This window comes from Glycine max, chromosome 8 (assembly GCF_000004515.6).
Source record: "Glycine max cultivar Williams 82 chromosome 8, Glycine_max_v4.0, whole genome shotgun sequence".
Lineage (NCBI taxonomy): Eukaryota > Viridiplantae > Streptophyta > Magnoliopsida > Fabales > Fabaceae > Glycine > Glycine max.
In genome coordinates, this window is record NC_038244.2 from 22,371,021 (window position 1) to 22,383,729 (window position 12,709).

At 26.1% G+C, this 12,709-nt stretch overlaps 1 protein-coding gene across 1 annotated transcript; it reads left to right on the forward strand.

The window, feature by feature from the left end:
• Positions 1–3,171: 3,171 nt before the first annotated feature.
• LOC100780341 (alpha/beta hydrolase domain-containing protein 17C) lies at positions 3,172–7,495 on the forward strand. Its single transcript, XM_003530411.5, has 6 exons — positions 3,172–3,751; positions 3,849–3,885; positions 4,796–5,032; positions 5,152–5,199; positions 6,605–7,050; positions 7,133–7,495. The coding sequence occupies exons 1-6, from the start codon at positions 3,450–3,452 to the stop codon at positions 7,209–7,211; spliced, it is 1,149 nt and encodes a 382-aa protein (XP_003530459.1). The 5' UTR covers positions 3,172–3,449; the 3' UTR covers positions 7,212–7,495.
• The last annotated feature ends 5,214 nt before the right edge of the window (positions 7,496–12,709 follow it).

A 12,709-nucleotide genomic window follows, 5' to 3' on the forward strand; every position in this document is an offset into this window, starting at 1 on the left:
AATAAACTATATTGAGTTAATAATATAAAAACGGCATTAGTTTTTTAAATATAATTTAAAAAATGTTTCTCTTTTTTTTCTCTTATTAATAAAATTAGTTGTAATTTTTTTAAGCAGTGATCTAAAGATATTTGTTAAATTTATCCCTTTTTTTTCTACGTGTTTTCTCCTTTAAATAAGTTCCCTGAAATAAGTTCCTTGAAATCGATCAATTTAAATAACTTCTCCATTACGACATCAAATAAATTATCTACAAAATATTGGTTAGGTATATGTGTATCAAATTAATTTAATTTGCTTTGGAAATTTTTAATGAAGGCTCTCTATACTTACCGTTGAATCCCAACCAGATTCCTGAAAATCATGATGATCCTTGAAAACACAGATTTGTCTTTGATGCTCTTGATTTAGTTTTCCTAGATTTTTTTATTTTTTATATAGACATATATTTTTATTTTATATACTGTAATACATAATTATCGAATTTTAATATAGAATTAAATTTCCTTTCATTTTTTAATTATTTAAATAATTACCTTGATTGTTTAATTAATGTTTTGTTTTTAATCCATATTAAACGCAATAATATACTTGTAACAGAGTAGTAGAATAATTTTGGTTTATTCTCATTTTCAAAAAATTGTAATATTATAAAAATACTTAAAGTTTATATTTTAATTAGTATTTTACTAGTAATTTTTAAAATTATGTTTTCTTATATTTAAAAAAATAGGTACAATTCGTAAAATACTTGCCAAATAAAGAAAAAGTTTATGCTGGAATTCTCAATCATGTAAGAACTTTTTGTTTGATTGTGTGCTGATTGAAACAAAACACGACAAAAAAAAGTGTTGCTAACCTTTCCAAGTGGGCCATGCCTTAACCAAATTTGGGAGTTAATTTGGGAAATTGATAGAATTTTAAGAAAATTATAAAAATAGATAAATCTTACTTTAATATACAATTTCACAATAAAAAAATTACATATCAAAGTAAGATTTTATTTTTTATTTGTTGAAAATATGTTTTTAAGAACTCAAATCGTATTATAAAATATGATTTTAGTTTTTTATTTATAGCAAAATTATGTTAAAATATTATTTTTAAAATAATTAAAAAAAAAAGCATGTTGAAATCGATTTCAACTTTTAATAATAAAAAATTGATATCTTAGGTGCACATACGATTTTAGTATAATAATTTTATGAAAAACAAAATCATACTTTGAAGCAAAATTTCTTGATGATAAAATTATATTTCAAATCACCATTTACCTATTTTTATAATTTTTAAAAAATATACCCATTAGGTTAATTTTTGAAAAAAAAATTACACCATTATGATGCAAGAGTCCAATTTTGGCAAGTAGTTGGCAACATAATATTAATGTATGATTGAACATATATACTTTTTTTATGACTTCATGGGAGCGTATAATTGTGGGGGCAAAAGCTTTAAATTACAATACTATTTTTTGTCACCTAAAAAATCAAATTACTTTAGGTTAAAATATTAATTGTAGCTTATATTATTATTAATTACTTCTTTAATCATAAATTATCAAATACTATAGCAATACAGTTGTACTATAAATTAGGACACCAAAATAATGAGACAAAGTTAATAGTGCCTTTTTTTTTTTTGGAAGTTATTGTTTTTCATTTCCTTGAATCTTTTTAGGATAGAATTGTTCTTCTCTTCTTTCTCAACTTTGATGGATAAATGTAAAAATCAATAAGTTTATTGTCATTCCAATCATATTTATAGAGAAAGTAAAGAAGAAGCTTACTCTGCCATAAAAGAACATAATCATTTGTTTATGTATCTCAATCAAGAGTAATTATTTTCAATCTTCATAAGAGTTGTGCTCTTTCAAACTATACTCTTTTAAAGAATCATAATCTTTCAAAATTAAGAATCATTTCTCTTCATCAAAAAGTTATGTTCTTTTATATTATACTCTTTTATATTGAATCATAGTCAGTCAAGACGTATCTTTTCATAAAGAATTATAGTGGTTTCATAAAATTTCATTAGAATCATTTAATCACATGATCCAAATAGAAAATGAACTTATTTTGTTATTAATTCAAGCATCATTCCTTATATCATTAGGAAAAAATTGTAAGTTATATCAAATAAATAATATATTTAAAATTTATCTTACCTATTTTTTAAAATAAAGCTTAAACCGGTCGAAATTCATTTCCTTCCCTATAAAATTTTAAGGCAATTATTGGGAAACAATTCAAAGCTTTGATTTGAAATTCTTTTAATATTGGTTGCGTGTATTTTGAAATCCATTTAATTTTCTGTATAATGGGGATATTTCAAACCATTAGACACGCATGATATAGTATCAAAGCAAAATTTCTCCTATGTGATGATCATCTATTACATAGGCTTTAGTAACAAAGCATTTTATCAATGGTTTAAGTAGTTGTAACTTAAACTTCTTAAATATGATATTAGAGGTTCAAATCTTGACTAATGTGCATGACAAAATTATTATTAGGAGGGATGAACTCACCTATGAATGACCCACAAAAATACCCTTACATTTGAAGAAAAGCAAAAAAAGAGTAGCATTTTGAAAATATCATCAATATCCTTCCATTCCAATTTCAATTTTGCATTGATTTATACTAACGTCGTTCCAAAATATAAATGTTGTTTTAAATTATTTTACATGTGTCGGGAAAATTAATAAATGTATAAATAAGAATAGTAATTTTATAAAACTAATATTAATATTTTTTATCATGCAGAAATTATATTAATAGTATTAATATTGTATCAAAAACTGAAATGATACTTATTAGAGATATTAGTGGGAAAATAATTAATATTATATTAACAAAATTAGCTGAAAAAGATTATTAGAAAATGTATAATTATACAAAGGATAAAAAAATATTAAAAATAAAATCTAATAAAATTTAAAGATAAAAAATATAAAAAAACTAAAAAGTAAAGATTAATGTTTAAAAAAAATATGACTTTAGATAATATTTTAAAAAACATCAAAAGTTATTAAAAGAATTCATTTATCAAACACTTAAAAAAAATTCAGCTAGTACAAAAAATAAAAAATGAACTAAAATATCTTATTCAAATATACTTTAAAAAGTCAAATATGAAATAATTTTTTAAATAATTTTGAAATAGAAGAATTACATGATAAATAAAAAAATAAAAACATAATTATAACAGATTTTGAATGAAATATGAATGATTCCAGCTATAAATAAGAGAATCAATGATTTGTTTCTACAATTGGATAACCCATCTAATATTGGCATCACTCTTCGTCCTGTGTAATTCATGTCTTAAACTAGTCCATCCAGACAGTGTGTGTGAGTGTGGCCACTGAAGACTACCCCCTAAAGTGACACGTGTTAGGCCAATCCAAATCCCTTTCAGCCTCCATAAACATCAATTATTTGATAATGGGGGCGGTGACGTCGTCTATGGCGGCCAAGTTCGCTTTCTTCCCCCCCAATCCGCCGTCGTACGGAGTGGGTGCGGATGACGTCACGGGGAAGCTGAAGATGACGGGGGTGGCCACTAGGGAAAACGTCGACGTATTGAAGCTTTGCACGAGACGAGGGAACAGCGTGGTGGCCATGTACATTAGAAACCCTTCCGCGTCGTTGACCATGCTCTATTCCCACGGCAACGCCGCCGATCTGGGTCAGCTCTACGACTTGTTCTCCCAACTCAGTCTCCACCTCCGACTCAATCTCCTATGGTCACTACTCACTGCGTCTTCCTTTTTTTGTTACTTTTAATTTCATGTCACATTCTTTATTAATCCTTCCAATTTCTCATTTTTCTTCTTCTTCTAGTTATGACTATTCTGGGTATGGCCAGTCTTCTGGGAAGGTAAGCAATTTTTCTCTGTTTTTATATTTTTTGATTTACTTGATTTTGAAAGAACATGGCCCTTAATCATACGGCTTTCAAGTCTAGAGTCTAGACATAGTGAAATACTCTTTCTACGGATAATATATAAAATAGTATGTTTGAACTTTTAAATACCGGGACTAATACTATTTTTTTATACCGAAATTACCCTTCTTTCTACCACTCTTACTACAGAAATGGTTTCAATTTTTTTGAGTTTTTTTTCATTATAAAATAGTCATATCAATCAAATGGCTTGAATCCTCTTTATGTTGAAAATTTGGAAAAATGGCAAAATTTTCCTCCATTTATACAGTGCAGAATCTATGACCTATATATATCAATTAATAAGGATTTTTTGAGTTTGAAGAAGAAGAAAAAAAACTTTGTTGCTTTGGTGAAGGAGCTGTTGACTAGCAGGAAAAAAACCCAGATTCACTTAAGGAAAGCCAAAATGGAAGTAGATGATTTCAGTTGAATGGCTATTCTTGGATAGAACAAAAAGATTTAATTATGAACAAATTGTGTATATGCACTGATCGTGTAAAGAATTTTTATACTGTCATCTAAGTTTGTTAATTTTTACAACAACTACCTTAAAAATAATACCAATATGATTGATTTTTTAAAAGTATACTATGCATAAAAATTAACCTCTTAAATTTTTTTCATATTAAACTCTTTAATTTTTCAATATATACGAGTTTGAACAAACTTATACAAACAAAGTCATTTTTTAATAAAGCATGCTATGGTTCTCTATTTCTTTTTCACATCATTCTATTATTCCTTTAATGTTTTTTGAGCTAGGATGTATAGATAATTATGAGATTGCTTAATATTTGTTGGAATGGGATTGAGTTGAAAAACGTGCAAATTTTTTGGACAGCCTAGTGAGCAGAACACGTATGCAGACATAGAAGCTGCTTATAAATGCCTGGTAGAAATGTATGGGGCGAAAGAGGAAGACATTATTCTGTATGGCCAATCTGTCGGTAGTGGACCCACTACAGATTTGGCTACACGTTTACCAAACCTTAGGGCTGTCATTCTCCACAGTCCCATCTTATCTGGTCTTCGAGTCATTTATCCTGTCAAGAAGACATACTGGTTTGACATTTATAAGGTTTTTATCTCTATCTATCAATGCTAAATAAATTGGTCAATCACATTCTTCAATTTGAGTCTCACACATATATATTTCCATTGCTTCAATTTAATGATGTTTTCCTGCTTTTTGTGCAGAACATTGATAAAATTCCCTTGGTCAATTGTCCAGTTCTGGTAATTCATGTGAGTATACTTCTTTCTATTAAGTATATAATAGTATTAAATTAAAAGTGCCATTGTACAAAACAGAAATATTTTCATTTGTAATCCGAGTTGAATCCCCTCTCCCATTTACACTAGCCTATATTGCTTTTGCTTTCTATGCATACCCTCATCATTATCAATAATAAATTGAATGGAACTTATTCAGCTGTATTGATCTATCAAATATTCGAAGCCATTCTGATTAAAATTTCTCTCAGTTGCTTAGAAATTCTTGATTGTTGTCATTTTGGATGTCCATCTGAGCCTTTCTATCTGTAATTTTCAAACAGTATTTATGTGATTGTGTCAAGTATGTCAAAGTGCTATTGACAGAACACTGGCACTGGAAGTTTGTAACACTTTTTATTGATGAAATGTGACTGAGTTCCTTCTTCTTCTGATGTTGCTGTGATATTATCAGTATCAAATAAGGATTATGCACACTCAACTTTCTTACCCTCTCCTTCCTCTCTCCTCTCTGTTTAATACATTTCACTGGCAGAGGCAGATCGTTCCTCCCTTGCCAGCTATCAGGTTGTTACAATACTCTCCCAAACCAACCCCCTAATTACCCACACATACATGCCTCTAATTGTCTGTTTCCCTTTCCCTTCTTAATAAAATACACCTTAGTGATAGATGGATGACTACTGACTATCATATTTGTCATGCTTGCAATAATATGTCTCTGTAATTCTTTAATATATCATTGACAACCACATCCACAAACTTAAACTTCCCAATTGCCTCATGCAATGAGAAATTGTAAGGCTTTCTAGCTCACTCATTTTGTGATTATCTGGGTTAGCTCTCTTATAAAATGAAGTTTCCTATCTTTATCAGCATTCTGGACTGGTTTGTCAACATTTTGTTATTGGAAATTTTGAATAACTTGAAACAAGTTTGAATATTTCATGTGGGAACTACTACTATGGAAGTATCCATAGCCTTTGTTTTGTAAGCTGATAAACTATCTATATAGCCTATAGGGATTCCCATACTATTAGTGGTATTATTCGTACACAGCATTCTCATGTATTCAAGTTTTCACATCCAATTCAATTTTTTAATCAATTGAGAAACATAATACCCAAATTATGTAAGCCCATTTTTTTTTCTGTGTTGTGTGCACTAAAATAAGAGGGAAAGTGGATCAACATGGTTTATATGCCATACATAATGTTCAATTAGGCTATCAAATGGCGACACACCTTATTTAAATGAACATTTAGCTGACATAGTTAAATTTGATGTCAGGGAACTTGGTGGTGGGTTAGACTTTTTTAATTGGTCAACTGTTTTGTTAAAGGCCTATGCTAGTAGCCTAATGCAATCAGCGTATAGTAAGATGGTATTTTTTTGTGTTGGCTTATGTATCTTTTAGGGAACAGCTGATGATGTAGTAGATTACTCCCACGGGAAGCAACTTTGGGAACATTGCAAACAAAAGTATGAACCCCTATGGATTAAAGGAGGAAATCATTGTAACCTGGAGCTTTACCCTCAATACATAAAGCACCTCAAGAAATTTATCACAGCTATTGAGACGTCATCGCATAAAAAAACTGGATCTGGACCTGTTCCTGATCAACTGGACAGACCAAGGAATAGCACAGATTTTAGAGAGAAACCTAGACTCAGCATGGATCTAAGGGAGACTTTGAGACGAAGTATTGACTTCAAAGAAAAGCCTAGGACAAGCACAGACCATAAAGAAAAGTCAAGAGCTGGCCCAGATAAGAAAGATAAATCAAGAAAGAGTGTAGATCGCTCTGAGAAAGCATGCAATGGAGCAGAAATTCCTGAGAAAGCTAGAAATAGCATTGACCGGTCAGTTACAAACCATTTCCAATGTGCTTATGTCAGTTGTGCTAATGTTGTTTCTGACAAATTTTCTATATTGTTGCTGCAGTTTTGGGGACATGGTGAGATCAGTTGGATTGTGCAATATTGGTTGTTTCAGGCCCAGTGCAACTCATGCAAAAAGATGACACTATGACAAAAGCTTACACGTGGAGATTTTATTCTTATTATTTGATTTGTTGATGGGCGATAGGAAAATGTTCAGTTGTGTACGGTTTATTTTCTAACGTAGTAGATGAAAAAGTAATTAACAAGGTAGATTATGTGCTACTAAATCTTCTTTTGGTTGATAATCTAACCTGTTTTTAACATGCTAGCATTAACCGAGATAGTGAGTTCAATTCGCTAGGGTTGTGTTGCTATATGAACAAGCACTTCTCTCATAAAAAGTCTTTACAGTTCTGCATTGTTAGATGATTTCATACATAGAGAAACTCGACTTGTGAGTTGTGACTGAGAACATCTACATTTGTTAGTGATGATCACTTTCCACTCTGGCATGCCTTGTACCATGTTTCCTGTTTTTTATTGATAAATGCTAAGGCCTTGAGGCTCAAAGGGAACGCAATCGGCATCAGCCGCAAATTAAGCAATGAATTAAACGTTAAGAAGAAGAAAACACTGAATGCTTGTAAAAAGTGTTGTGCTTGGAAAAGCATAACAGGGAAGAGAACCTTGAAAGCCATTAATTTGAGATGTAATAGTATACTTAACCTTGTTTTTCCTATAGATGAAAGTGTTCATTGTCACTCGATAAATAGGTTCATAATCCATTCACAACTACCGTTGATTTGATTCAGTAGATGTATAAGATATTTGAACATTTATCGGTCATTTGATTGAAATTTTAATTTGAAAACAACCATTGATTTAATTTAATGTATTTTTTTTTTTGTAAAAAGAAAGCTATTTTAGAATCATTAGATTTATTTTACTAATTTAACAATTGAAAAAAAAAATTACTTGAACATTTTAGAACCATTAGAATTTTTTCATTAGTTTAAAACAACCATTATTTTATTCAATTTTTTTGTGAGAAACTGCTTGAATATTTTATAACCGTTAGATTTTTTTTATAATCTTACAACATCCATTGATTTCATGTTATATTTTTTTTAATATACTAATAACAACAATAATATACATATATATACTATTAATTAAGATTTATCTATATACTATATGTAAAGGGGAAAAATATCATTAGATTAAAACAAATTTGCTTTCAATTTTTTTTAAAAAATAAATAAATATTTTTTTTACAAAAAAAAAATAAAATATATGTCAAAACAGGTTTGTATTAACATATATAAAATATCTATTAATATAAATATATGATAAATTAATACATATTTAAAATATCTATTCATATTAACATATATTATTTTCCTTTTTTATCCGTTATATCAAAGTCAAATATTAAGAAATTTACAACATAATTTACATATCAAGAAATTTATATGTATTTATGTCAAGTAAAATTTTATTTATAATCAAAATAAACATATATTAAATCTAATACCATTTATTAATAATTTATGCAGTGATTTAAAATATTCTATAAAATAAAATTCAAATTCTTTTAGAAAATATCAAACATCAATGTGAATATATACATATATATACAATAAATATGAAAACGTGCAACATGATAGTCTTTAGGTTCCTCTAAAAAATATAGTCTTTCGGTTTAATAAGTTTTGTTTATTATTTGCATCTTAACTTCCATTTGATAATTATTTGTAATTGTAATTAATTAGCAATAAAACAGTGTTAATGGTCAGTTTGGATAGTCAGATTCTGTTTTTTTTTTTATAGAGTTGTCAGTTTTTGTTTTGCATCAAAATTTTTTTAATTTAATTACTTTAAATTTTATAACAAATTTTTTTATTTAAATTTAAAACGATTGAGATTTAGCAACGATTGAGATGAGTTTATAAAAGTTTATAAATTCAGCATCATCATTAGTGACACAACTTATACTATTGTTCACAAGATTGCACATCCACTCAAAACTACATAGATTTTTCACTTTCACCAATTATTATTCATATTATTCACATTGATATGCCGGGGTTGGAAGAAAAGTTTCTCAGTTTTACACTAATTTGTTGATTTTGTTGGTTTATATTGCTGTTTAGCTTACATTGCTATACACGTTGAATTTCATCATCTTTTGCCTCATCTTTTCGGTAAAAACAAAAGGATACTTATTTTTATCTTTTTGCCTCATCTTGGTGAATTTTTTAAAATATAAATCTGCATCTTATTTATCTCATACTTTTGTTTTACGTGTGCAAATACATAGTTGAATTTAGAAGGAAAAAAAGCATTCTTTAGTGGGGGATGAATTTAACTAACCACACTTATCTCTTAAATAAATGCATTTTTAGGTTTAATCATAATTTTTTATTTGAATGTATGTAATATTTTTAATTTTTAACTTCCGGCTCTCATAATTTTTAGCGCCTTCAGAAAGCAGTGAGTTTTTACTATGTCTTCTTCTTACGTGTTCTTCATACAATTTTTGAGAACCCAAGACTTGGAGAAGGTCATAAACAATATGAGCCCTCCCAACGAAATATGTAGTTGAATTGAAATACTCACTGTAATTTTTTTATGCATGAAATACCCACTATATTTCGTTAGCTAAATGACAGAGGATTTTATTTGTTTTTTTTTTACTCTTTTTTTCCTTTACATTTATTTTTTTATCTTTTCTTCTTTGTTATTTTTATCATACTTTATTATTTCTTTTATTTATCTTTTTTTCATCTATTTTATAGAAAATGGTTGTCGTGCATAATAATCTCGTTTATATTTTTAGTTAATTAGTTATTGTTATTAGATTAACTTAACTAGGAAAATATTTAATGACTTAACTAGGTTTAAAATTCAAAACTATATAATATAATAAAATTTAATAATCTCATTTATGTAAATTATTTTTTAAAATCATATAAAAAACTATATAATTAAACAAGTGTAGCTTTTTAATATTGATGTTCAAGTTACAACGATGTCATCTGTCTATATTGATAATTTATTTATAATTAATCACATTGAAAGACCTTTACTTATTCAACAACTTTTGATTCAAGTATAAAGAAAATAATAAATAGTTTAGTCTTAATATCTTAAAACTTAAGTATTTTCTGTGCCCGTGTTTGTTATTTTATCATTCTTTTATCTTATATCTATATCATGGTTGTGACAAGTTTTTCACATATTTTTTTTTATTTTTTCTTTTAACTGCTATTGTATAAATAATGTATACATTTTAGTTTTTCTCATTTAGAGCAACACCAAAATCCAATAATTTAATTTGCATTTTAAATCTTCAATTTATAATATATATTTTTGGTTTAATAGGACAAAAAAAGACCTTATTATTGTTACAATAGATTATATTAAGATACTTGAAAATTACTTTTAACAAAAATTAAATTGATGGAATTAATAATAATTAGTACACATTTTTTGTAAATTAAGTTTATAATAATATCACCATAATAATCATAAATAGAATCCTTTAAAGTTGATAGATTAAATAGTTGATCACCTATAAAATTAATTAAATTGAATATAATACAAATAATATAAAAATCAGACAATAATAATAATAATAATAATAATAATAATAATAATAATAATAATACCCATTATATATCATCAATATAAAATAGTTCTAGAGTGGTAATAGCAGTGTACTTATTATTATTAATAATGTTCCCTTTTTGAATTCATTTAAAATGAGAAAAATAATAATAACATATTAAAATAGCATGTAATAAATTATAATAAATTTTAATAGGTTTAATTATTTTGAGAACAAGATTTTCTCAATTAAAAGTATAATTATTCAACTTTCTCAATTTTAATATAATCATATTTAACATAATTTTAATTATAAATATTTATTTGAAATATTAACAAATATAAATCCAAATATAAAATATAAAAATATATAATTGAAAAGAAAATCTGTGCGCCACTGGTTTAAGATCTAATGAAAAGTAAATGAGTAATAAGATGAGTTTTGTCTTGGGAGCATTTCCAGTATAATTTGTTTGTCATTCATTCCTTTTGTAATAAAGTGGTTTGTTTCACAAAAAAATAACATTTTTAACATAATAAGAATATTTTATTAAATATATATTTTAGGAAAAAAATAATTTAACCAAATATATGTCTTAATTATTCCCAAGAGTATAAAAAATATTCTCAATTAATTTTATAGTTAATCAAACACATTTTTTATTAAATACCTGAAAATAATATTTTCATATTTTATTCTTAAGAATAAGATTATTGGGATTAAAAAAATTATCCATAAAACAAATGCCCCTAAATATTAGAAAATTAATGCAGAATCAGTAAAATTATTGAGTAAATATTATGTTGATGTCAATTTTTGAAAGTTTTTGACTATTCAATACATAGTACATTTTATACAAACTTTTCTTTTATATAATATTTCTTATACAAATAAATGTGCATAGATTGGTAAAAAAAAAAATGTGCATAGAAAATAATAATTTATTTTTATTTGGAAATTAAGAAAGATTTTTAAAGTTGTATATAATTTAAAATATTAAAATTTAAAGTATTTTATCCTCAATATTTAAATTATGACTATTATGATAAAAAAAGTTTTTATTTGGAAAGTTTTTTACTACATATTATGATGATGTCAAATTTAGAAAGCCTTTGACTATGCAATTTATAATACATTTTTTTTCACAACTTTTTTATGTACAAATATTTCTTTAAACTCTTCTTATACAATTAAATGTAGTAATAACTTATTCTTGTTTGGAAATTAGGAAAGTTATTTTAAGTTCTATATAATTTAAAATATTTAAATTTAAAGTTTTATATCCTTAATAAAAAAATTCATAATTAATAAATAATTGATTATATATTCATAAAAAATATGATACTGGAGTTATCGAGCTCGATCTATTACATCAACAATTCTTAATGTTTTTTACGTTATTTTGGCATGCCAATTGTTGGCGTATGTTTCCGAAATAATTAATCTTTTTATGTATTTTGAAATAATTAATTGATCTATACTTTTTTTTTTGCAACATTTAAATATTGGTTATTATAATTTCTTTGTTTTGAACAACTTCATTCATTTTAAAGTGTAATTCCTCTCGGAAGTATAACTTAATAATTGGAATTCATAAAATTATTTTTCATCAAAATAAAATTAATCTTATAATTTATATATAAAAAAGTCAAATAAGTAAACAACATAAAGATTAAAGTAATAAAGATGGTCAAAATTCAAATAACTAAAAAAAATCATACATTTACTCTAGAAGTAATGACAAAAAAAAAGGTAATGAATGTAATAAAAACAAACAATAGGAATTATCATTCCAATTAACTAAGAAAAATATCAAAGGATAACCAATAAAATAAAAACTTAATAATTAGAATATTTTTTATAGGATTAAAAAAATAAAAATATTTAATATGATAAAAATAAACCAAAAAATGATGATTGTAATTTACTCTATTTTTTTAATACTTCCTCTCTCTTTTGTATATTTTTATCTTTTATTTCTTACCCTGAAAGCGTCAATCAACTAATATAAACTATTTAAAAGAAGAT